The 27,997-nt window shown below is 34.9% G+C and overlaps 1 protein-coding gene across 4 annotated transcripts; it reads left to right on the top strand.

Annotated features, from left to right (window-relative positions):
• Positions 1-4: 4 nt before the first annotated feature.
• Positions 5-27,990, top strand: LOC138703558 (uncharacterized). Of its 4 annotated transcripts, none has more exons than XM_069831519.1 (6): positions 5-5,389; positions 11,760-11,809; positions 14,417-14,464; positions 19,076-19,132; positions 20,764-20,921; positions 25,564-27,990. In XM_069831519.1, exons 2-6 carry the CDS (start codon positions 11,777-11,779, stop codon positions 25,592-25,594), a joined length of 327 nt encoding a protein of 108 aa, XP_069687620.1. In that variant the 5' UTR covers positions 5-5,389; positions 11,760-11,776; the 3' UTR covers positions 25,595-27,990. The 4 variants fall into 4 exon arrangements, with proteins under 4 accessions (XP_069687620.1, XP_069687623.1, XP_069687622.1 ...); XM_069831521.1 differs by lacking the exon at positions 5-5,389 and adding an exon at positions 6,468-6,587; XM_069831520.1 differs by lacking the exon at positions 5-5,389 and adding an exon at positions 6,597-6,758.
• Positions 27,991-27,997: the final 7 nt, after the last annotated feature.

Below are 27,997 nucleotides of genomic sequence, written 5' to 3'. Positions count from 1 at the left end.
AGAATCTGGAATGGTGGGTATTTCGTAAAATAAAAATGAGGGTGAATATTGTCTATTTAAAATTACTTTTGCCCTCAACATCAACAAAAGAATTTAGGGCCGTATTCATAAACGAGACTTTGAATGAAGACTTCCCAAAGTCGACTTTCGTAGTAAAGTTTAACTTTATTAAAAGTTCTATTCATAGACAATACTTCTGAGACTTTGACTTTGGTAAGTCGAGATTTGACGATCTTGTTCTAATGTTGGCAATCAAAATCACTGCCTTCTAAACGAATTAAATTAATAGATAGTTGAAATAGAGTAGGCATTGCCACAATCAAAGCCATCTTTTGAGTCACAAATCAATGAAACAATTCAACATCGGTACATGTTAAGCAATTGTTAACCGTTCTTGCAGCTTTACATAAGAATAATATTATTCAAGGGCTTATTGTGAAACTAACGTAAGTACAAAAATTGACATTTTTAGGTCTTTACACCAATCGATAATAATTATTTTGTTCTTCTACCTGGCCACAAAAAATCGTAACTCAGTTCGAACAGTCTTGTATATAACACAATTCATAACTACAAAACATGATGGTATAGGTTATCTGAAATAGTATTGCGTGTTAAGAATTTTGTTGTGAATAAAACGTCTATTGTAGTTACGTTAGGTTCACATTAAGCCCTGAAAATATTTCATTGTAAAATAATTTTGTTGTGAAGACATGGAAGATAAGATTCCACCAATGACAGACTATGAAAGAGACATATTATCCTGCTGACAGTTGGCAGAGTTATTCCCTGCATGTCTGCAGAAACTACTTAAAATTATCTGAAATCAATATGCTGGAAACATGACGACCGCAAGGATTATAAATTAACTGCATTTCCAACTGTATAACCTATAATATAAAATTAAATAGTAGAATCAATATTGAGCTATTAATCCTTACCTATAGCGTAAAATCGCGATGAAATAAGTTGTATTATTTATTGGTGGAACAGATAATCCTCTTTGATTATTCATCACTGAAAGTTGAAACATGATGAGGATATTTAATACTATCTATCAAATCTGTACCTTGATTTGAATTTATAATCTATATTAATACGCTAAGGAACATGAGCAGCTTTAATAATCTCCTAGATGTCTTCAATATTCTCGGCAAATTCAACAATTTCCCAAATATCAGTCATTTTCCTTTTGTCCACGAACAAAAGTCGAAGTCAAAATCTAGATTTTCGGCGACTTCGAAGTAAAGTCATGATTGAAGTTTACTTTCCTCAAAGTGTCCACTGTGAATAGGAAAATGGTGACTTTGTACTTTCCAAAGTCAACTTTGGTCCAAAGTCTCGTCTATGAATACGACCCTTAGTATTATTGCCTGTTACTTCTTTATGATTGGCCAGACAATTCTCATATACTGCCTCCTTGATGACTCTTCCCCATCTACCAGATAACTTGATTGAATACTGTAGTCATTCTAAAGAATTTTTCAGACACCTGTGAAATATTCATTATCTGTTTTAAGTTAGTACAACACTCAACATTATTAGCAAAATTGGTAAAAACAAGTTTATCAGAATATTCTACAACTGTCCTGAAAACTGCCAACATGTGCTATGTATTCCTCTTCTCTCTATGGTTTCACGAAGGATTTCCAACAAGTGAAAAATTTCGTGTGGCAGCCTGTTAAATTTCATGTGGGTACATAAGAGAAAATCTGCGTACATCATGTTCGCATCATGTGAATGTACCAATGTAGTTATGCTATTATAATACATATCTTTTTTTGACAAAATTCTCTTGAAAACTGGGATACATATTATATTTAATGGCATACTATATTCATACTTGAACAAATTTAAATTAACACTAATTTATGTTGTGAGATATTGTGGGAAATCGCTGATCAACATTTAATTTTTTAAGGTGACATGTATTTATCTAGCCTGACGAGTTTACTTCCTTGGTTTGAATTGTAAATTATTTAAAAATAGTGTGTAAGAGGGCCTTAGACTAGAAATGTTTAGTTTAAATGTAGTTCTGTTTATAAGTATGCATAAGGATGTAATTATTTTACTTATTTGAACTGTTGTATCAGTGAAGCGAGGTGAGTCAGTGAAGTTATGGTTTTACAGTGCAGTGAACAATTCCGATCCGTGATAATTTATAGTGTCAGTGAAATGTGTTACAGAGTGTCAGTGAAATGTGTGCTAAAGTGTCAATGAAATGCGTCATAGTGCCACTACAGGGAATGAGATGAGAGTAAAGTGAAAGACTATTGAAACTTATGTAGGACCTATACATAATTATGTAGGTTGTATTGTAAAATTAGGTATTTTATTTTATGTTTTATTATTATAGTGTTAAATTGTATTGTGTATAAAATTGTATATGTGTTGTAAAATTGTATTGTGTATTGTAAATTTTATTGTGTATTGCTTATCATTTTATTGTGTATTGTTAATATTGTATATACCACTGCCACCGGGTGCTTGCCCACTTGCAGTGTAAATAAATACATACATACATATCCCCTATACAATTGCACTCAGTTCCTAGGCACAGCCGATCAGTTGCAGCTAAGTGAAAGTTTCAATCAGCAGCACAAGCACTTCAAACTAAAATTAGTAAAATTTATAATACTGAATTAGCAACCGAACCAGAACTTGAGACAACAGAAGAGAATGTGCAAGAAAAAGCACAACATTTTGATTAGTTAATGGGGCAAATTAAAGATAAAATTAAACATGTCAACATCTGTGAAGGAATCCAACTACTTATACTGGTACCACTGTCGTGGGCTAGAAATAAAGTTAGTAAAATGATTGACGTTTCTGAATACATAATACATGCAGCCTTTGCTCTTCAGCCATTTCAGATTGTTGTATTGCTATTAGCAGCTGCTGTTTTGTCAATATGCTATGTGCTTTGTTACAGAATGTGGACAAGGTGTTCGGACATATGAATATATAGTTACGTACAGAATTTGAAGCTGCATCTGTTGGCATTAATGAAAAATGTCTTACGAAGTAATTAAGGGTTAAAATGTCAATATAGGTGAAAATTTACCCAAAATGCAAAATCTTCGGTGCACAAAACATATCACGTTATAAATCCTATATTAAATCTATTAGAAACTTCTCTTTTTTTACTGTTGGTAAACAAACATTCACTGTCCACGTACGTAAATTTAAATCTACATTTGAATGATAAGAAAATACAGAATCTCTCTTTCTTTTCAGTCATAGTCAGAAATTTTTACACGAAAAATTCAGTGAGCGGAAAACTTTTTTGGTATTGACTTGTACAAGGGGTCAAAGCAGTAGAAATGTCCTTCCGAGATGGAAGTTATTTTTAAGATAAAACCCAAGTCTGTAGCTCATTTAGTTCTAGATTTATGATTTAGGAAAGAGTGGATATCTGTTCTGTTTCATTCTGACGTGCCGAGTTAGCTGAAAGTTGCAACTATCGTACAACATACACACATTCGAAGAGAGTACCGAGTTATACATTTCAATCTTGCTATGGTCATGTGCATTGACGATCATTAGTAATTTTTATAGTGAAATATATATAATTATATACGTGAGAAGAGTAACTGTGTGTGTGATTTTTTGTTTTTTTTTTTACTGCTTGTGCTCAACAGTGTCTTAAAGTAAAACTTGTGCAAGATAAAATACGAGTAAGATATAGGCCTATAAGATATCAGAGTGTAAAATGGATTCTCTAATTAAGAAGAAATGTTCCATTGGTCCTTAGGAAGAAAGAACGCAGCATTGTTATGAAAGTCCTGGACTATTTTTTGAAGATAGTGAATGTGAGTAGCTCGGTTAGAGAAAGTGTTAAAGCGACAGGTTGTTCCGAGTGAACAATATAATGCTATAGGGAAGGAACCAAAACAGGGTTCTTTGCGAACTCCCTTATGTCGAGTAGTTCTTTTGACATAGGCTTCTGGTACCTAAGAAGAGGTAATAAAGCTAGTTTCATTGAAACCATGAAATTATTATTTGGAAGCACAGATATCTACGGGAGATAAAACGTTTGAGAGCACAAAATAAACCTACAATTTACACAGACGAATCTTGTGTAAATGTCGTCTCAGTGTAACTAAAGAATGGAGGGACACAAAAGTGAAAAGTGCGCTGCAGGCTGCTATCGAGGAGGTGAGTTCAGGACTTAAATCGCCAGAAGGCTGAGGAGCGCAATTCTCCTTCGTTTACGCGAGTAATGAACATGGATTCGTTCGAAATGCTGAGCTAACATTTTTGTGTCGCAAAAACACTGCAGATTCCCACGACGAAATGATCTGTGAAATTTGGGGTGGGCTCAGATGAAAAATTACATTAGGATGCACAATACATCTTTCAAAGAAAAAAAAAGTATCCAGAATCTCATCTGCTGCTTACAAAAATATTACTGTGGACAATAAGGCAAATTATGTGAACCGCGTGAAGAAAATTGAAGATCTATGAAAAGCAGATGAATTTCAGGGCAACGAAAAACAATTTTTAATAAGAATTTCATCTTCTTCGTCTGCAACATCTTCAAATTCATCTCATTCATCTCCCGGAGTTTGCCTAAGGTGGGATCATCGGCACTTGCAGAAATCACAGAAGGGATACTACCACTACCTGAAAGCAACAACAGTGGTTAAGGTATGTAGTACGGTACATAATTTAGAATTCTAATGGATTTAATTTTAATCCTTAGATGTTCAATGTATAGTTGTGACGTTCCACTTAAGCTACTCTTGCGCACAGTTATAGATGTGACGTTCCATTTAAGCCACTCTTGCGCGCACTCTTCTGCAGTTGACGTTGCAACAACTCCCTCCGTAAGTGCTGTACTGCAATTTTGGTCCGAATACTCTATAGTTTATTTACACGAAACCATTCATTCATTAGATTCAACACTATATTAGAAGTGTTTGTAAAGTGATCGTATTGTTTGCTTGAAATAATCATACTTGTATCATCTGCAAATAAAATTATTTATGATTAAGGCTAAATCATTAATGTAAACTAGAAAAAACAATGGACCTAATCCCTGGAGAACTTCATGTTTGTCGTCGTCGCCATCATCATCATCATCAGCCATACAGGTTATAGTCCCAGAAGGATTGTTACTGTCCACAAAAGTTTTCAGCCCATCTCTTCATTGCACTGTACTAGCTTTTTAGTTTAACTAATCTGTATTTTCTGAAAAATAATTTTGATTTTGTTGATAGCTGCAAGACGTCTCCAACAGCACCAGAGAGGTGTGCGACAGCAATATGGTGAAGAAAAAAAAGATGGTGAAATGGGGACAGACGGTAGTTTCCTTAAGATGCCTGAAGGATTAAGTAGCCAGATAGTGACGTGACTACATTATAATAAAGAGAAAGAGTCTTATCAGGTTAGATACACTCACTTTTTAAAATATAATACAGGGCCATTTTACCAACTATAGTTCATAGCCATTTTATTACATGCAGTAGTGATGTTACTTTAAATTCTAGTCACTTATTCGAGCTACAATGGAATTACACTTTTAAAAGCTTATGGGCCATATCTAAGAACATCACTTCAATTTCACTTCATCTTCACTTTCTGAAGTCAGAAGTTAGGTCATATACTTTCGTGCCATTTCTTCTTTGCGAAAAACGAAACAATGTCTGATTTCTTATTTTCCACTACGTTCCTATATTTGAAGGCCTACACTTCCATCTGCTGTTCCTTCTATTTCTTGGATGTTTTTTTTAAGAAAGAGGTTGAAACGAAATGCAGCCAACAATTAATGAATGATTTCCGCACTTTCCCCATGGAGCAACTGTGGTTGGTGGCACTACGTCATTATTATGATAATATCGAACACCAAGTTCACTGCTTTTTACCTAGATTTGACTTTGTCTCATCCAGATTTCAGATTTTCTTCAAACGTCAGATAATATGTCTATAAAATAAATGAAGAAAATACCGTGCGGGATATAACTTAGAACCCATTGTTACAGTATTCATAAGAAAAAAAATATTTATATATTGTTGAAAATTTAAAACGTGATTGGTAGGAAAACCTGCCATGGGCATTAATGGGAAGATACGTTATAGGAAGAAGAAGAAGATTTATACGGTTGAATTCGGCGGGCTTTGTGGTGATTGGTGGCTCGGTTTGAGTGGGGGTTGTGATTGGCTGCTGGGTGGGATAATATTTTTTTTTTGCAATTATTTTTATTTTGTAAACGACCACACAATATTCTTTTGTCACTTGTTAATTTAAAGCACAACAAATTGAAGACTTCTACACAACCCCCAACAACAAAGCACTGTTGGATAAATTATGAAAACTACATAAATAAGCAATAAATACTAACAACCGTTAGCACTTTCACCATTAAACGCGCGAGAAATTGTATTTTCGATGTGTCTGACCTCAAACTGTAGATCTTAGCGATCGAAGCGCCACTAGTTCGTAAGTCCGCCACCGACAATGAGAAAACATAGAAGCAAATACTTTTTGAACAGAGTACTGAGTACGCTATTGGATGAATTTTCGGTTATGAAACAGTAGAAAGAGAGCACATAGACTCAAATTCAAGATTTCAGCCTAGATTTTGGTACAAACTAGGATATACTGTGCATGGATTAACATAAGTTTTAGCAGCTTCATTGTCCATGTGGTTATCGTTGGTGTTCGTTATTTTGTTTTAGTTACCATTGTTTAAAATTCAGAGTTACGAAAAATTGTATAGAAACGCTAGTTAATAGTACTAGAAATATCTTATCAGGTGAGTAATATTCCTTAACCGGCAGGAATACAAATTACAAAAATAGCCTATTAATGTTGTCTTTTATTTGGAATTAAAGATGATGCAGCATATGGGTAAGATAACGTGGGTTGAAAAGGGCATAATAGACATAATACTATTCCAATATTTCGACTGCCATAACTTACAATATAAAAATGGAGCATTTCATATCTCACAAGACATGAGTACATGTTGAATTATGTATATTATAACTGACCTGGTACAGACCCAGAAACAAAATTTGGGCCACCTGAATTTTCTAAGTTCCAGTTATAACATACTGCGCATGTTCAATGCTTATGTTTATACCAGGAACTTGGAAAATTTAGGTGGCCGAAATTGTGTTTCTGGTCTTTACATACATATACCGGCTGAACCATAAGAAATGTCATTATAATTAATTTTAAGAGGTTATTCTTTAAAATATTTCAAACAAAAAAGTTTAATACAATTTTGCTCTTTTGCTTCCTTTTCGAGAAAAAAAAAAATTATATGAAACAACCAACATTTCATCTATAACGTAATTTGGGAAATCTACTGAATTAATTTACAATTTAAGAGAGCAGTATATAATGATAATAAATTATTGAAATAATTTAAATTTCTGCACATTTAAAGGACAAAACTAAAATTCTTTGTCATTTAACATAATACCCTGGTCTCTTAAACTGACTGAGCATAGGCTATTAGGAATTAAATCAATGACTTTCCCGAAACATGCTATGAAATGTTTCATGTAGCATACTCTTTATTTGCGTCTGTTTCATAAACCTGTGTGACAGATATTGGTAATTCCCACATACTCATTTGACGCTAGTTACCAAATCTGTCTGCATCCTACCCGTTAAAAAAAAATTGTTCCTCTGCATTATGTTGATCCAATATGAAGATAAATTAACCAAATCAGCCTGGGTAGTGCAGTTGGTATAGCGCTGGCCTTCTGTGCTCGAGTTTGTGGGTCCCGTACAAAAGTACTGCACGGGATTCGAACTGGAAGCCAATGTAATTCAGCTTCTATCGTGGTTCTTGCTTTAGCCATCTATGCTATCGGAGCTTTGATAACTTGGTGTCTATTTCCTACCTTACTTATTCATATACACATTACGCACAAGATTTTTAACTGACATTACATATCTCTATTCGATTCATATTACATTATTCAGACCCTCAGAAGATCTAGCATAGCCTGTCTGGTCTGATCTGTAACATATTTCAGACTACTGAACCAAATAAGCAAATTTAAGCTACTTAAATATGCGTTGTGTTGTGAACAAAGCATTGCATGAGCAGTGTGGAATACTGGACCTTTCAATATTTCAAGTGCTCATTCTTTTTGAGCAGTATTGTACATACCAATTCAATTAAATCTGCGATCCCTTGGCAGTTTTCAATGTTTTTTTGACCTAGTTCTCTTAGTGCAGCTGAGTACAGTGGTTAAAAATACTTATAGCAAGTTTTACATTTTGTCTCTCCAAGGAAGAAGACTTCAAAGTCAAGAGTTTTACCATATTTCAATAAATTGTCCTTCTCAAGGGCATGAAGGTCTTTGAGAGCAGCAGAAGAAGTGCCTCCTTCCTGTATATCATTACTGAAACATTTAAATCTAATAACCTGATCTGTTTGTTTCAGCCATTTGTTTCTGACACACTTACAAATATGTATTGTACAGTCTCAGAAAAAAGTTTTGTTGCAGAAATACTTTATAAGTACTAGAAAGGAGGCAGTGCGCATGATCAGAGGACGAGCGGCCTAGTTCACAAGAGAATGACTAGTTGAGGTAATAAAATTCGTTTTGTTTCGTTGTATGTCTGATCATGCTCACTGCCTCCTTTCTGGGACTTGTAAAGTATCCATCTGATAAAACGTTTTTCTAAGGCACTGTCAAAAATAAAGTACAGGGGTCGCTCTGTGACATTGCTTTTGGGGTGGTTATATTCTACTTCCAGCTCTGAGGAGTTACTAAATAATGAAACAGTCTTTTTTATTTATAGCATTGTTATTTGAGATAATGCTAGAAACCTGGAAACCTGTCTCCTTCAGGTTAAAAATAATACCCCTTCCAAACACATACAAATGTTCAGCTTTTATGGTTGCAACAGGCAAGATATGTGCGACATTTAAATAACTTGTGTCCAAACTTCGTGCCATAATAGCAATATGCGTTACAAGAGCGGTATGTTGACGTTTTCATGTTCAAGGAAAAGATTGAAAAAGCGAAACGTAGTTGAGTAGTTGAGCTTTTTTAATTTCCGAGAACATGAAAACAAACATACCGCTCGTGTATCGTACATTATTTTGTGCGAAGATCGTTTATTACATACCTGAAAGAGGAATTTCTAATTAGTTGCAATGAAATCTCCATATTGGTTTCTGTTCAGTGACGGCAACTTTGGAAAACAAATATATCTATCTTCAACATTGTTCCTATAAAATGTTTTCTGTGTTTACTATACTGCAGCAGGCCGTGATATACAACTGTCTTTTTTTTTCCCCCAGTCTATGATGAGTCTGGAATCTTGATGATTTTTTCACGGCTTCTTTAATATTACTTGCATTACAAATGCAGTAACTTTTGTGGTGTTGTAGAGTTTACTTAATTTTTGCAAATATTTAAAAGCAATAATTAACAGTGCAATTTAGGTGAAATTGCAGTGGTAAATTTCCAATTTATAATTATTACTATATTGAACGTCTTTAAAAATAATATGTTAAAATCCTAAAGCAGTAAAATGAATATGATGCTTAAGCGGTAAGAATAGGGAAATTGTTATGTGTATTAGGTTGGGAATACTGAATGTGGTATTTCACACTTACCGCGTATTGGTTTTGTGCGGAAAGCAAGCAAATACGCACGATCTCGCACAAAACCATATGCAGCATGGTTATATACATTGGCTTCACTTTAACACAGGAATTTTTTGATAAATCAACTTTTACTTATCAAAAAAAAAAATTTCTTTGGACCCAACATTTACATTTTTGAACACATTCCAACCCATATTTTTTTATGTATTATTTTTTTTCGAAATGGCCATGTTAAAGTATGCAGAAGTACTTGAATAACAATCCCTGGAAATTTGAAAGCAACAGAATTTAATTACATGATCAATTAATTTATTCTGAAACAAAACAGTTTTATACAGATGCTGTCTAAGGAACTTCTTATGCATTTTGCTATTATAATCCACTAATATGATGGCACCTATACCTTACATACATTGTTGAAATCAACTGTATAAACCTGATTAATGAGTTTCTGGATAAAAGTTATCCAAAAAATGATTTGACATTCTGTAAACACATTCAGATGAGGAACTGCAATTAGAACATTCTTCCAAATACAAGGTGAGCCAATGAAACAGGCGATTTTAAAACTTTAATAATTATTGCACTGATTACTTTGAAACGAAACTTTCACTTTATATTTAAAGTTTACACAACAGCATTTACCTGTACTTCATGAAATTCTTATTTTCTGAACACTATATCCCGCAGGTGGGACCCGTTTCATTGCACACATTCTTTAAGTCTAAGTGTAGCTGTGTGACTGGTTGCACCATTCTGTTGAAACCACGTGTCTCTATTGATGAGAGGATTATTTATTTGCAATTTGTGAAGACAAAAATTCTTGAATCATTCAGACATATCGCTGTGATGTTACAGTAACAGATGTCCCATTACCATCCTCAGAGAATAAGGACCGCTGATTTCAAATGACGCTATTGCATACCAAACTGTGACTTTGACACTGTGTAAGGTTTCCTCATGCATTTGATAAGGGTTAGTTAGTGACCAGTATGAAGTATCGAAAGTTTTGTTTATTGATATTAACAGAGAGATGAAAATGAGATTCATCATTCATCAGAGCATATTGTGGACAATGTCTTTGTTAACATTTAGATCCAAGAATTGTTGGCAAAAAGTCATGCGGTTTACTTTATCAGCATCTTTTAATGTCTGGACTACTTGAATTTTGTATGGATGCGTGTGTAAGTCCTTATGAAGAATTCTTTATATACTGGTGTTTGACAAGCCAAGTGCATGACGACGGGTAGAACATGTAGGACTACGGATCATAGCAACTCTTATGGTGTTGATGTTATCCGGGGTACATATCTTTGCTTACCTGGAAACTTATTCTTTACCGCAGAACCAGTTACTTCAAAGTTCTGAATCCAGATTTTTAATTCATGGACTGATGGTATTGGATCATACTTACTTACTTACTGACTTTTAAGGAACCCGGAGGTTCATTGCCGCCCTCACATAAGCCCGCCATTGGTCCCTATCCTGAGCAAAATTAATCCATTTTCTATCATCATATCCCACCTCCCTCAAATCCATTTTAATATTATCTTCCCATCTACGTCTCGGTCTCCCTAAAGGTCTTTTTCCCTCTGGCCTCCCAACTAACACTCTATATGCATTTCTGGATTCGCCCATACGTGCTACATGCCCTGCCCATTTCAAACGTCTGGATTTAATGTTCCTAATTATGTCAGGTGAAGAATACAATGCGTGATAGGGACCCACAATACATGGGGTATTGGATCATTGCAATGGATATTGTAATGACGTTGAAATAGCCGTTGTGCAGCAATGAAACTGTAATTATTCTTGTAATATGCCTTAATAGCAAAAGCACATTGTTCACCCATCCAACGATCCATTATAAACAAATGCTATCGAATGAAGAATAAATTGTTGCATGTAACAATTAAAATACCCAACAACAGCCGAAAAGACACGAATCTGAAAATTGCCTGTTCCATTGGCTCACTTTGTATTAAGAGATGCATGCTTTTCTGAGTATCCTACAATATAGACTATGTTAGAACAATTAATTGGAGTGCAGTATTTCATCATTTTCTTTTTATTTCCATTCAGATGTATTCAATGTTAGATTATTTTAAAGGTAAAAGTCTGAATAATAATAACTGACCAAAATAAAAAAAATTGAATTTTCTTTTTTTTTTTCAGAATTCTGGAATACCAAGATGTGTAGAGGTATTATGGGATTTTTTCAGGCTGTAAGTATCCAGTAAAAGTATTCAGCTTGACTTTCTAGAAATAATGAGATGAGCGTCTAGTGATAGTCTGATCTTTGCACCAAATAGAGAGTATGCATGCGCGAAATTCTCTCCTGTGTCTCCGCACATATGACACAACTGACACGAGGCTGCGGTAGCCCTCGTTCCCTTTCATTCAGTGCTACAGGATTTAAGTACCTTTAAATTAACAATACATGAATGAAACTATTTTCAAGTAAGAGTGTGAGGGCGTATATGTAATTTCCCACATTATCATAACATTATATCAGTTAAAAAGCTCCCTGAAAAAGACATGATTTAAAATAAAGTGTAAACTACTCAATCTCGGGTGTGTAAATAATTTCCCGCTATTGGCCTCTTACTATATCGGTACAGATTTAAACAGGAAATTATTTATTTGTTCAATTAATAATACCAAAGGGATAGTTAATTAATTAGCCTTTCCTGAAAATATAATTCAAAATAATATATTATTTATATATTTATTTTCTGGGCACATACATTGTACTTGGCACGTGAGTGATGTCACTGTGGTTCGGGATGTGCGACTTTGCTAGTCTAGTTGAACTCCGAACTAAAAACATTGACGACATACCTGTACACAGCTACTAATCTATGTTCGCCAGCTGTTCTATACCCCATATTTGTATCACTGCTCGAATGGTCACATTTATTGTTGTCGCTGATGACACCACAGTTAATTTAAAGATAACATCATCTTAAAGTAGGCCTACTTCTCGTTCTATATACTCCTTCTCTATTTCTTCTGTATTTTTGCTTTTCAATTTGGATACTACCAGATGAATTAAAAAAAATTGGACTGGCACATTACTGTATGTTTAGTGAACTGTCCAAAGACAGGTCTGAACCTCACAAGAGATACCAAGAAGGCACCACTTATGAGGCAACTAGCTGAGGACATAATGGGGTAGGATGGCCAGTTCTGTTCCCCCTTCATTGCATATATTGCCGACTAGCTACATATTACACTAATCAGACTTCACTGTAGTAGGCCTATACAAAGAGTTGTTCTTCCTCTGACACAATATATCGTCAAGTGAGATGTACTGCCTGATGATAGATGACTATAGTAAGGATTACGTAAGTGTAATCTCCATTTCAGTTTGGTTGATTGGCCTTTCCCCTCCACTCACATTCTCTACCAACAGTGAAGGGAAAGATGCTACTGTCTGTCTCACAAACACTATACTAATTGACTTTGAATACTGTAACAAATTTTATTACTGAAAATTTTTACCCGTAATTTATATTTCGAAAGTCTATAATCATTTGTATTTCATTTTTATAAGTGTTTGTATTTAATTTTTATTGCTGTTTATATCAATTGGCACACTAAAAAGCTACTGAGAAGGAAAGATAAATGTTTTCTTCACCATTAGTTGGTACTCCACAACATATACAGTGGGACAATCTGCACTGTGTTACTCACCCATGGCATCATAGTAGAAACTAACATTTCTTAATTTAATTAATTAATAGTTGAAAATATTGTAAGAACGGCTCTAAAATATACTCAAACATGTGATTGTTATGAGTTATCCATAACCATGACCATGAGAGATAGAAAATAATAGGAAGAAGATCATATTAAAACATAGTGTGTTTGACAGTGTAATGTAAGTTACTAAGCTGAAGTTTATTTTTTTATAGAATTATTTTGCAATAATTGTACTGTGCAACATTTCTACATGTTTTGTGTATATTCTATAAAATTATGCAGCTAACAGAATTACTAGCAGAGCAGAGTTTTCTAAGTTTTCAGTAATCTATTACATTTTTATCTCGAATTGTAATGAAAGTTACCAATGGTGTATTAATTTAATTTATATTATATACAACAACATTACAAAATGTTTGCTGTATCTGTTCTCTATGGATCAATACTATTAAATAATAAATATTACAATATTGTATTCACTGAACTTCTTTAGATAAGCTATTTATACTTACTTACTCCATGGCCATTACATTCCTTGAAGGAACAGAGTCTGCCTAGCAATAGAAGCCCATTCTCTTCTGTCCTGAGTTTTTCTCCTCCATGCCCTTATACCCATCTGCTTTATATCTTCTTCAGTGCCTTCAATCCATTTCTTCCTAGGTCTCCCAACACATCTTCTACCATCCGACTTCCCTCTATAAATCTTTTTCAGTAATGATCCCTTTTCACTTCTTTCAACATGGCTGGCCCATCTCAACCTTGTGCTTCTAATTACACCCATTATATGCGGTTCACCATATACCTCATAAAGTTCCTTGTTTTTAGATATTTATGGTAATATATAATTGAAAATGTCAGTTTGTAATGTAAGTTACCCTGGAATGACCCTCTGTGAAATTCATGTAACACTGTTGTTTGTACACTTACTCCACGGGAACATTTGCCATGTTGATATTATTATATTATGGTGTAATATCACACTGTGTTTGTTTTCAGCACTTACACGCAATACTGAATTCGTTCACATACAGGTTATTCACAAATATAAGTAATGCCAATAACTATAATTAGACCTACATATTATGCATATATATTATGGTGTAATATTAAACTGTGTTTGTTTTCAGCACTTCCAAGCAGTACTGAATTGGTTCAGACGCAAATTATGGATAAATGTAAGTAATTCCAATAATTAGACCTACATATTATGCATATTTGAGGTGGTTAAAAGCTAAGGGATGCAAGTGGCATTTCTAATAACATGAGTTAAGTGCATCCAGGGAAAGCTAAAGCTTCTAAAATATCAGTGGAAAAGGATATATTTTTTAACCACATCTTACTTACTTACAAATGGCTTTTAAGGAACCTGCAGGTTCATTGCCACCTTCACATAAGCCCACCACCGGTCCCTATCCTGTACAAGATTAATCCAGTGTCTATCATATATCCACCTCCCTCAAATCCAGTTTATTATTATCCTCCCATCTACATCTCGGCCTCCCCAAAGGTCTTTTTCCTTCTGGCCTCCCAACTAACACACTATATCGATTTCTGGATTTGCCCATATGTGCTATATGCCCTGCCCATCTCAAAAATCTGGATTTAATGTTCCTAATTATGTCAAGTGAAGAATACTTTTTGGGGGTTGGGCGAAGGGCTAACAACCCATCACCATAAAAAAAACAGCTTGTTGCGAAACCTTACAATAAGCCTTTTTAACCATATCACACATTAAAACTTAAATTAAAAAATTAACGGAATTTACGAAAGCTTAAATATTTTCAACCCCATTTTCTCAAAAGTAACTTAAGTGTACTTACATCCCTTCGCTTTTGATTCCCTCATTTTACTTCTCATTTGAGCACTATCTAATAAGTAGACATCAGATTTATATGCACTAAATTTATCTAAAATATGCATACATTTGTGCTGTCAAAATCTTTCAAATGTGCTCTATCATTTCAAAAAGATGCACTAAACATGCACTAAAAATTTTAATTCTAAGCTTATGCATTTTGGTCCTTACAATGTACATTCTATACAAAATTTAAAAACCAAGAAATCTCCTGGCCCCGACAACATTCATTCCGAATTTTTTAAACATCTGGGGGAAAAAGCCAGGTCTGTACTTTTATCCATTTTCAATTTATCATGGAACACCTCAATTCCTGCAGCTTGGAAAAAAGCAATCGTACCAATTCACAAAAAAGGGAAACCTGCTCATGATATTAATAGTTATCGACCAATAGCACTATTAAGCATGATAGCAAAAACCATGGAGTCCATGATCTCCAACAGATTAACTTGGTATTTAGAATCCCAAAATCTTTTATCACCAAGACAAGCCGGCTTTCGACAATTACACTCTACCAATGAACAAGTCATATGCCTCGGCCAAGAAATAAAAGACAGTTTTAACAAGAAAGAAGATACCTTGGCAATATTTATTGACTTTCAGTTAGCATATGACTCTGTTTGGAGAAATAAATTATTACTAAAACTCCAGAAATTAGGTATCTCCAGCAATATGTTCAGATGGATATCAGAATTCCTTAGTCAAAGATTCATTGCCACTAAATTCAATAACTCACTTTCTAGTTACAGACAAACATATCGAGGTCTACCTCAGGGCGCTGTCCTCAGCACAACTTTATTCAATATTTATATAAATGACTTACCCTCCCTATTAGAGGAATCAAACATGAAAACAGCAATATTTGCAGATGATATAGTTTTGTGGACTTCCGGATCTTACAGACATAGAGACAAAATTAAAAATTCTGCTCTTAAAGCTCTAAATCAACTACATGAATGGAATACATCAAATCTGATGACACTCAATAAAGTAACTACCAAATATTTTCACTCGGTAAAAAAGAAAGAGAATTCAATATCCAATACAATGGCCAACACCTTCCTAGGACTTATGAATCCAAATTTCTTGGAGTTATTTTCGATAGTAAGTTAACATGGAGCAACCATTTGAAATACATTTCTGAAAAAGCTCGTAAAAGATTCTCCCTTCTAAAAAGACTAGCAGGAAAGAAATGGGGATGCTCTAGGAATACTTTGAACACTACATACAAAATGTTTATACAGCCAGTGCTGACATACTGCGGAGAAATTTTAATTACTTCACCTTTCATAAACGACATAGAATATGTTCAAAACCAAGCTCTATGAGATTCCTCACTAATATTAACAGTATCAAAATGACAATAGAAGAAAAAGCACTGATTCAATATGAAAAACTTATCAGATTACCAGGAAACAATTGGCATTCATACAGTCCTCTCTGTGGATTGAAAACTCAAAAAAGTTTCATATCCATTGTTCAAGAATTAAAACAGAAAATCAATATCCCGAATTTAAAAGAAAACTTACAAATTAAACCAAACCCTTTAACTCTATTAAATATAGGATATAATCTAAATTTAACACAAGAAATACTGAAAACAGAAGTAAACACTGAAATACTGAAACAATTGTCTTTAGAGACAATTAATATTAGGTACCCTCCACAAAGCTGGCCGGATCCTTGATCTCCAGGGAACAAGGTGCAGGTGCAGGTGCAGGTGTTACGTGCTGTCTCTTCTCACTTTATAGATCTCTTGGGTATGGAACAACAAGTTTTGATGGTGAAATCATTGCAATAAGGGAAAGTCTCAGGAATCTTCTATGTCACATCAATAAATTTAGGAATGCAGTTATATTGTCAGACTCCAAAGCAGCTATTCTATCAATCGTCTCTAAACACACACCTTCATCACAAACAGCAGAAATAACTAAAATGCTCTCTCAATTAATATCACTCAATAAAAGAATTGTATTCCAATGGATACCATCCCACTGTGGAATCCTGGGAAACGAGAATGCAGATGCTTTAGCAAAGAAGGGCAGCACTGCTCCTTACAGACCTGTTACTAAATCTACGTATTACTCTGTGAAGAGATTTATTAAATCTACATACTTAGACTTCAACAAACAAAATTTGATAACACAATCGCAAGGGAAAAAATGGAACTCTCTGCATCAAAATCCACAGTTAATTCCCGATTTACCACGAAAATCGTCTGTAGCTGCATTTAGATTGGCAACAGGCCATGATTGTTTGGCTAAACACCTAGAATTGGAATATATCAGTCCCCTAACTGCCCATTGTGCAACTCAAACCAAGAAATGGATTCGGAACACCTCAAAATCTGTGCTTCAGTGGCTGGTCATGATAATATCTTTGAAAAATATTGGAGTGCAAGAGGTCAAATGACTTTATTGTCAAACGCCTAGCATTAGAAAACAACAACATTCTTCCTTAGACATCATTCTGGTCGTTAATTTGATTTGCAGTACACAATGATAATTTTTTCCAAATGCTCAGGGGTAAGTTTACGACATTTATCACTTAACACAACTTTGTATGCTGAGAAGAACCTTTCCACGCCTACAGATGTAATTAAAAAATTCTTATAACACTAAGTGTATTGTTTGTGCATATGAAGTGTCTGTATCTCACGGAGGGGAGTGTGTTCTGAAACAGCATGCCAGAAGTGAAGGCCATAAAACTAATGTTAGGATAGAGTCTAATTCGAACAATTTAACGTCATATTTTTTTCACCAGACAATGTCAACTTTCCATCATAATATGTTGTTGTTGTTGTTTTCTAATGCCAGGCGTTTGACAATAAAGTTATTTGACCTCTTGCACTCCAATATTTTTCAAAGATATTATCATGACCAGCCACTGAAGCACAGATTTTGAGGTGTTCCGAATCCATTTCTTGGTTTGAGTTGCACAATGGGCAGTTAGGGGACTGATATAATCCAATTCTATGCAGGTGTTTGGCCAAACAATCATGGCCTGTTGCCAATCTAAATGCAGCTACAGACGATTTTCGTGGTAAATCGGGAATTAACTGCGGATTTTGATGCAGAGAGTTCCATTTTTTCCCTTGGGATTGAGTTATCAAATTTTGTTTGTTGAAGTCTAAGTATGTAGATTTAATAAATCTCTTCACAGAGTAATACATAGATTTAGTAACAGGTCTGTAAGGAGCAGTGCTGCCCTTCTTTGCTAAAGCATCTGCATTCTCGTTTCCCAGGATTCCACAGTGGGATGGTATCCATTGGAATACAATTCTTTTATTGAGTGATATTAATTGAGAGAGCATTTTAGTTATTTCTGCTGTTTGTGATGAAGGTGTGTGTTTAGAGACGATTGATAGAATAACTGCTTTGGAGTCTGACAATATAACTGCATTCCATCATAATATAGTTGTCCACATCTGTGGAGTAACGGTTAGCGTGTCTGGCTGTGAAATCAGGTGGCCCAGGTTCGATTCCCAGTCAGAGCAAGTTACCTGGCTGAGGTTTTTTTCGGGGTTTTTCCTTCAACCCAGTATGAGCAAATGCTGGGTAACTATCAGTGCTGAACCCCAGACTTATTTCACTGGCATTATCACCTTCATCTCATTTGGACACTAAATAACCTAACATTTTCGCTGTAATACTGCACAACTTCTAACCATGTACCCCATCTAGTTAAAATTGGTGCTGGAGGCAGGGGCAGATTTGGGCTAATTATGCTAAATTTTAATACTTAATAAAAATTCACTGCTCTTGGACTATGGATGGGAAAACAATACTTTTCCCATGGTTCCACCCGCTCTCTCTCTCTCTCTCTCTTTCTGAATTCTGCAATTCATCGTCGTTTGGTTGCTCCATACTCCATGCTTCTCAGATCGAAAGAAACATAATGAAATAATATATTAAATTCTGTGTGCTTTCAGGATGACCGCCCCTCTTTCTTGAGACGCCTATGGACCCATATTGCCATTCCTTATCCAGTAAGCAATGCCAATAATGATAATTAGACCTACAGTATATAACAGTGTTGTTCATACAGTTCTGTTTGCAAATAAAATGCTAATTTATCTTATGAAAATATATAATTTAATTTCTCTTCATATGAGAGTACTATTACGCGCGGACTTTGAAATATATTGAAGTTAAAAAATTTAATGTAAACTTCTAATACATTAAACAAAACAAAATAAACAAAAACGTCCAATTTCTATGTAGCCTAATAATCTTGTTCGTACACTTTGATTATTTACAATTGTGAAAAACAATATCTTATTGCATAGCCTTTCGACTTTATTACTGCTTCGCATCTCCTTCTCATTGATTTTACATTGTTCTGGTTTGATTTTAGTCCATTTTTCTCTTACTACACGTTTGAAATCCTCTATGGTTGTACACTTCTGCATTTTCACAGTCCTTTTCAAAATTTCGTGATTGAGGAGATGTTCGCAGTTGCTGGGGTGTGTTCCATATGAGGCAATCCTTATTAATTTGAGCAGTATGCTTACTGTCATTGTCTTGTTGGAACATATACACAAGTGGCATCCCCATTTTTTGTGCATTCTGCCTAACATTTGATCTTAAAATGTTATTGTACACATACTTATCCATAATCCTATCTCCATATTCCCCACACCATTTGCAGACATACATCCCCACAATAGTATACATCCACTCACATGTCTCACTGTAGGTAATGTGTTGTTTCTGTCGTTATCTGTGTTGGGCTTCCTCTATATCCTATGAATGTCATCGGAACCATAAAGATTTATCTTTGTCTCATCTAACCAAATCACCCTGTTCCAAAATTCCACATCCTTACCGACATGTTCTTTAGCAAAGTCCAATCTTCGAGCTCGATTTGTCTCACTAATGTACAGCTTCTTTTGTGGTCTTCTGTCATGGTAACCATTTTTTCACAATATCGCCAGATAGTTTGCTTTACTGATCTTCGTGTTCGAAGACTCTTCAATCATGATTCGAATTTGGAACACTTATTCTTGAATTTTTTTTTTTACAACATGATTAACTATGAATCTCTCATTACGTGCATTTAGCAAATTTTTCATAGTTTTTCTTGTCAAGTTATTACAAGTTCCATGATTTCGAAAATTATCTACAATGTTTTGTACTGTAGAATGAGTTTTATGCACTATTTTACCTATTTTTCTATAGAAATAGCCTTTCAGTGCCAGGCGAACAATAACTTTCTTTAAATCGGAACTGAGCTCCTTACGATGTTCCATTGTATACAATTCTGAATGACAGACTAACAGCAAGTGACGTCCACTGAAAGACAACCCTGTGTGCACGCATACTTGTTTACTATGCATCTAAACGTAACTACCTCTTCTCCATGGGGTAAATGTACGAACAACAGTGTTACATGAATTTCACGGAATATGTAGTTTTAAATTTTTATGTAAGTAACAGATTTATGTAAATTAATTTTATTCATGTCATGGTGTTCGTGTTTAACTCATCAAACATAATGAATTTAGTTTTATTGATATATTTTGAATTTTAAAGTCATTTCAAACGTTAGTTTAATAATATATGATGTGTACAAACAACACTGTTATATACTGTACATTAAAAAAAATCTGTATTTCAGGTAGGGATGCAGAAGAGCGAGAAAATATCTGATTTTCAAAGACGTTTAGTGGAAGGACTTCTAGCCTTACCACCCCAAGAGCAATTTGAGGCCATGTTTGAAATCCATACGTTACTGTATAAAGCAAGAATAAAATCTCGACAAATGAACATTTCAAGGTAAGAGCACCAGTTTTGACAAGGTATTATGGTGATGTGGCGAAACTGTCATTTTCTGTGATAAAGAACTATGTAAAGTCTTAGGATAAGACCAGACTGGCGACCTGGTCGCACATAGTCATACGTAAGACTAGGTCGCAGCGATACTCCAGTAGATAAGTAGCCTTTTTTAGAGTAAGGGCTCACTGTTGTTCCAGTAATATGTTGGATACAGAGAAATTTATAACAGAAGTTGAACACTAACCATGTTTATATGATTTAAAGGACAAAGACTACTGCAATAGGGATCTGAAAGGATAGAGGTAGCAGAAGCAATTGAATCAGGAATTTGCAAAAGGGACCAAGTCCATATTTTTTGCAAATTGAGTTTATATCCTTTTCTGGCTCTCCATACACTCTTCTTGGATTCAGCATTAAAAGGAACTAAGCTATATAGATTGTGTATCAACATGTTTGGACTGTTATACATCAGGATCCATACAAAAAGGTTTTGTGTTGTTTTCTTAACATTTGCTTTTTCGGACTAGATTTATTAAATCTACATACTTAGACTTCAACAAACAAACTTTGATAACACAATCACAAGGGAAAAAATGGAACTCTCTGCATCATAATCCACAATTAATTCCCGATTTACCACGAAAATCGTCTGTAGCTGCATTTAGATTGGCAACAGGCCATGATTGTTTGGCCAAACACCTGCATAGAATTGGAATATATCAGTCCCCTAACTGTCCATTATGCAACTCAAACCAAGAAATGGATTCGGAACACCTCAAAATCTGTGCTTGAGTGGCTGACCATGATAATATCTTTGAAAAATATTGGAGTGCAGGAGGTCAAATGACTTTATTGTCAAACGCCTGGCATTAGAAAACAACAACTTTTTCGGACTAGGTCCCTTTTGCACATTCCTGATTCAATTATAGAAGGATGGCATGGCATGGAGAAGAAAGTGCAAAATGAATGTGTCATAAATGTATTTGAACTTATTATTTATTTCACACTATGTTCTTGTTTAGGCATACATACTACCAGTCAAATACAGTAGGTAATGAGTAGGCTTAAGACTTTAGACCCAATAGACAAAAACAGTGAGCTTTCAAGTTGGAAAACAGGACGGTAGTGGGTGGGGACAGTGAGGGTAGCGACCTACCTGTGGGTACCATGAGTTTTATTTACTCAGTCCAGTGTCGTGCGGTGATAATGTTTTCGGGGAAGCAATTCCATGGAAACACTGTATGTAGGCAACAGGCATCGAAGCCCAGTCGAGCAATGGCATACATACAGGCACTGCTTCCCTTCACGTCATGCTACCGCACGCCACTGACTCAGTCATACTCAAAAGGTAAGAGAGGAGGTACTGTTCTGATAATAAAAACAGTCCCGTATGCCTAGTTCACTTTGGCAGAAAAAAGGATGGGATAGTAGTCTAGTTTTGTATGTGCAAGTGGTTATCTATCTGATTAGTTGAATATAATTAACAGTAAGTCTGCCAAAAGTGAAAGGCTCTAAGACGCATTTATTTGTGCAGGAGTTTGGAAGTGATTATTTTGAAGTTAATGGGGACCATGTTACTTGTAAATTGTGTCATGTCAGACTAAGGGGAGACAAAAAACGATACATTGAGACCCATTGTAACTCTCGACCCGAAAACACATTTCACATATAAATATTTTGTCTCTTAAGAGGGAAGAAATTCCACCTGTGTCAGATTCACTTACAAATAAAGAATCTGAGTTCTTTCTAGATCTATGTGAAATGATGGTAGCTATAAACATATCATTTAATAAAGTTGTTGTTGTTGTTGTCTAGTGCCTTGCATCTGGCAGTGAAGCCATTAGCAATCGTGCTTTCCAATACTTTTGAACTGTAGTTTCTTCTGATCTTAATGCTTCACAGGTCTTCAAGTGATCTTCATTCATTTCTGCTGGATCATTACACAGGACACATATTGGTGAAGCTGAGATATCTATTCTGTAGAGATGACTTCCTAGACAGTCATGATTTGTCAATAGTCATTTAATAAAGTAAACAACCCTAATTTCAAAGCTTTCATGGAAAAATATATCAAGAGTACTCCCTACTAACTCGACATTACGGCAGACTTATTTGAAAAGGTGCTACAATAGAACATTAAATAACATTAGACAACAAACAGCGAATAATAAAATCTGGGTGTCGATAGATGAAGCTGCTGATTCAGCTCGCAGGTATATAGTGTCATAGTCGGAACCTTTGTAACTGACAGTCCAGGAAAACAATTTCTACTAACCAGTGAGGTTATAGAAAACGTCAATTAATCGTCTATTGTCTATTATTTTTAATAAGGCAATGGATCTTTTATATCCTGCCGGAGTAAATAAAGAAAATATTCTTCTCTTTGTAACGGATGGGGCTACATACATGCTACAAGCAGTGACATAAACTAACACACTTACTCCAAACTCATCCACTTAACATGTCTAGTCCATGGATGCCACCAGGGTTGCTAAATAGATACAGGCATCCTTTAGTGTTTCATCACTTACTTACTTACTTCTTTACTGGCTTTTAAGGAACCCGGAGGTTCACTGCCGCCCTCACCTAAGCCCGCCATCGGTCCCTATCTTGAGCAAGATTAATCCAGTCCCTACCATCATATCCCACCTCCCTCAAATCCATTTTAATATTATCCTGCCATCCACGTCTCGGCCTCCGCAAAGGTCTTTTTCCCTCCAGCTTCCCAACTAATACTCTATATGAATTTCTGGATTCACCCATACGTGCTACATTCCCTGCCCATCTCAAATGTCTGGATTCAATATTCCTAATTATGTCAGGTGAAGAATACAATGCGTGCAGTTCTGCGTTGTGTAACTTTCTCCATTCTCCTGTAACTTCATCCCTCTTAGTCCCAAATATTTTCCTAAGAACCTTATTCTCAAACACCCTTAACCTATGTTCCTCTCTCAAAGTGAGAGTCCAAGTTTCACAACCATACAGAATAACCAGTAATATAACTGTTTTATAAATTCTAACTTTCCGATTTTTTGACAGCAGACTAGATGACAAAAGCTTCTCAACCGAATAATAACAGGCATTTCCCATATTTATTCTGTTTAATTTCCTCCCGAGTGTCATTTATATTTGTTACTGTTGCTCCAAGATATTTGAATTTTTCCACCTCTTCGAAGGATAAATCTCCAATTTTTGTGCCAGAGAATCAGTCCCATTCCAAGGCTTAATGTTTGGTTTCGTAACAAGCTGTTTTTTACGGTGGTGGGTTGTTAGCCCTTTGCCCAACTCCCAAGCTGAGGACCACTAACTGCAAAAAAGTATTTTTTTAAATCTCCTTCACGAGTGTTAACATTTAAGGTAACTGCACCGACTGTTCCTCTGCCTTCACAGCCTGTTGTTACGCGATGGTCAACAATGTGTCGCGGCAGACGACTGAATGAGCTCTCCGTACGTCTAGTTCAGTGGTCCCCAAACTTTTTGAAGGCGCAACCCACTATTGGGGGAGACTTCTGTATGCAACTCCCTTTACCGAACTGGAAGAGTACTCAGCCCCATTCGAAAATTGCAAATCCCTGTAAAATTGAAAACAACGATAATTAGTAGAAACAACCCAAAGAACGACCAAAATAGAAAAATATAGTGCAACAATGATATGAAATATTGCATGAAAGTCATTTCTAGTGACCTACTTTGCTGATATTTTCGAACTCTTAAACACTTTGAATAGTACGAGCTTGCAAGGCCAAGCTGTTAACATATAGCCAGGGATAAAATCAAAGGATTTATAAAGAAATTTGATTTCTGATCTACATCACTTGACAAGAAACAGTGAGAGCATTCTAATGCATTAAAGATCTTATGGGAAAAGTAGCTACGTGTGGTATGGCAAATACTGAGTTTGTTAACAGCTTTGTGAATAGTTTCTGGAAAACACTCAAAACATAGCGACAGTCACAGATGGATACTAAATCCATTTTTAGACAGTTTCGTTAAACTAGCTGCAATTAAAAAAAAATGATTCATTTAAATATCTACGTACCTACTGATGGAATATTTGTCCCACCAGACACATACGTAACATCATCTTCTATGGATGGACACTAATTTGTACGGGGTGTTGAGCTTGATTTTTTTTTATAATTATGCTTCATCTTTTTTCAAATTATGCTTTATTTTAAATTTATTTTAACATAAATAATACTAATAATGCCTTTTATACCAATGAACTTAAATCAAATACTGTTTACGTATATCATAGCTGTTCATAATGATCCCAACAGTAGGTTTTCACCTGACGACGAAGAGAGATCCACTCTTTGAAACGTTGTGTTACAATATTAAAAAAATTAGCAATGGAAAAACTCCAAACAACTCAACCATTGAAGTATTTATTTGTTAATGGGACGTGTATTTAATTTATTTCTTGGATTTTCCCATATAAATCACTGATGTGTGGCATGTGTAGAGAAATCGTATTCACATTTCACTGCTCTTTAATATTTCCTGTTAATTTTTATCGGTGTAATTCATGCATATTTTGCTTACTTATCAATACTATAAAAATATCGGTGTGACAAAATCACTGATAAAAGTCACAGATACTTGAAAATATCGTTTAAACTCATCCCTTCTCTACCATCAGATGTGCTCCGGCCGAACCGAGAAGAACATGACTATGTGCTCTGCCAGCAGCTTGCAGTCCGGGACGCCAGTCAAAAAGTGATGATCTGTCCGCCCACATCATCGCCAGCGGCTGTTGAGCGAAAAATGGAAGAAATAGAGATGTGCGTTACATGAAAATACGTACATGTCAGCGTAATTTTATGTATTTTACACTATGTGAACATGGTTTGTGATTTATAATTACTTCTGACAGTAGCAGATATTTTTCGACGTATAGATACAAACTCGAGTATAAAATTGATTGATCTTTGTTTGTGTCTGCCAAAATTCCGGCCACACTGTAAACAACGACATGGTCTTTTCCTGAATCATTAATTCTCTTAATTGTTGCAATGTGAGACTGTGTTAAAAACTTTTTTCCTGTAATTTTATAAATATTGCTAGTGTGAAAGTTTCAAGTGCGTTGCTAATTTCAAAATGTTTCCTGAGCACAGGAGTGATAATTTATGTTTTTGCACATTGATACACTCGTATCAACATAAAATTTCTGCAATGGTTGATATCTAAACAACTGGCAGGAATGTAAATATTAAGTAGTGAAAGTGTCCTCCCATCTGACCCACATTATATTTGTTGTAGTAATGTGTGCTGTGATGTCACACTATTTCAACTACATATTGAAATAATGTTCTTGAGTAACATTACTTATTTTTGCATTATAATCACAATAGTTTGAAGTTCCTTCGTAGGTTTTAGTGTAGCTATAAATGCTAAGAGATTATATCACATTTCATTTGAATGAAAAATAAAATCTACGCATGTTTCCCATTTTGCTACTCATAAGCTGTAGTTTCAAGTGTTTTGGCCTAAACAAAAATTACGTAAAATTTTACAGGGATACCACTTTATTTTTACCAACATTTTTAACATTAACCTGGCTATACTCGGAAACACTGTTGCTCCCTTCCATTACAGGAGTTTGATGTTACTAGGTATAGGAGGAGAGAAAAGTAGTGTATCCATTTATGTTGTAGGGAAATACGATATTACGATTTTCAGTTTGATCCTCACTTTTACGGAATTTATCAAAATACAGTAGAGTAGTAACATTTTTTTTTTTTTTCAAAAACTCAACTTTTCAGGCGGCTATGTTCGTTATGTAATGTCTACTTTATTTAGCATATTAATTATTAATGTTAACATACAATATAGAGATGCATTTAAATTGAGGGGGTCATAAGTAAAGGGCTGTAAGTGTACTTAAGTTACTTTTGAGAAAATGGGGTTTAAATATTTAAGCTTTCGTAAAATCGGTGAAATTTTTATTTAAATTTTAATGTGTGATGCGATTAAAATATCCCTTTGCCACTAAAATTTTAGATACTTTTGCTTACACTGGATGCACTTAACTCATGTTATTACAAATGTCACTAGCATTCCTTTGCTTCTAGCCACCTCAATTCAAAATAAGCTAATCTGAATTTTTAAACAAGTTTCTGAAAATGGTTGCCATTCATTACAATGCAGGCTTCAATTCAGTACGCATATTATTAAAAACATTTTGAACCATATTCTCTGAAATTGAATTTATCGTTTCTTGAATATAATTTTTTGGTACAATATTATTAATATAGGTTCTTTCTTCTATAGAAAACGCAATCATATTTATGAAACACACTATATACTGCAGTGTTTACTTCACTGCTTGAAGACTTCGAATGCAACAGCAGCCGTAAGTTTGTGTGTCTGACGGGAGCAAGGACATTAGTGAAGGGGTGAGAGTGAAGTACATTCAGAAATGCAGGTACAATAAAAATGCAAGTAAAAATAAAATGATATCCCTGTATAACAGGAACATGTTTGTTGGTCCACTTGAACTCCATCTTTAAAACGAGTAGTGGACGATTGTTTTTTTCTCTCTCTCTCTTCTCTCGTAAATTTAAAAATCTGTCAATTTCAATTCTATCGGTGGATTATTCCAATGCTTGTATGAATAGTTACCCAGATCCATTTTGTATATAATATACATAAAAGAGAATATTCTTGGCCTTGAACTGAACAACCAAATAATTGTAAACTTAACCTTTACATCCCAAGTGTGTTCGATATTTCATGCACAATCTGTGTACTAATATCACTTGCTCAATGCCCCCTCATCACGATTCGTTATTTGTGTATGATATTTACATGTTTTATGTTACCCAACTTCGATGGGCTATGCATTTCATTAATGATATCAGAAGAATCTGGTTTCATTCTGCAGAAAGCAGTTTTTCAACATGAAAATATTATTTTATTCCATAAAATGTAGCAGTCACTGTTTCAAGGAATGTCTGTTGAATGAGGATTATTAAAATTTTCTCTTTATTTAAAATGGGTGTTGACATAGGTAGTTGTTTGAAACTGAATTACATGGTTGTTTAAAAATAAATATAATGTAAATGTATCTGGAG

Source organism: Periplaneta americana, chromosome 7 (assembly GCF_040183065.1).
Source record: "Periplaneta americana isolate PAMFEO1 chromosome 7, P.americana_PAMFEO1_priV1, whole genome shotgun sequence".
NCBI classification, from domain to species: domain Eukaryota; kingdom Metazoa; phylum Arthropoda; class Insecta; order Blattodea; family Blattidae; genus Periplaneta; species Periplaneta americana.
The sequence above is the reverse complement of the archived record's forward strand: the minus strand, read 5'-3'. Positions and strand labels throughout refer to the sequence as shown.

What these genes read in the sequence shown, in the direction of transcription:
- LOC138703558 (XM_069831519.1), top strand. Translation starts at nt 11,777, where the DNA reads ATGTGTAGAGGTATTATGGGATTTTTTCAGGCT. An exon ending in GACGCAAATTATGGATAAAT is followed by an intron (nt 14,465 to 19,075) that starts GTAAGTAATTCC and finishes GTGTGCTTTCAG; the next exon opens with GATGACCGCCCCTCTTTCTT. An exon ending in CGACAAATGAACATTTCAAG is followed by an intron (nt 20,922 to 25,563) that starts GTAAGAGCACCA and finishes CTCTACCATCAG; the next exon opens with ATGTGCTCCGGCCGAACCGA.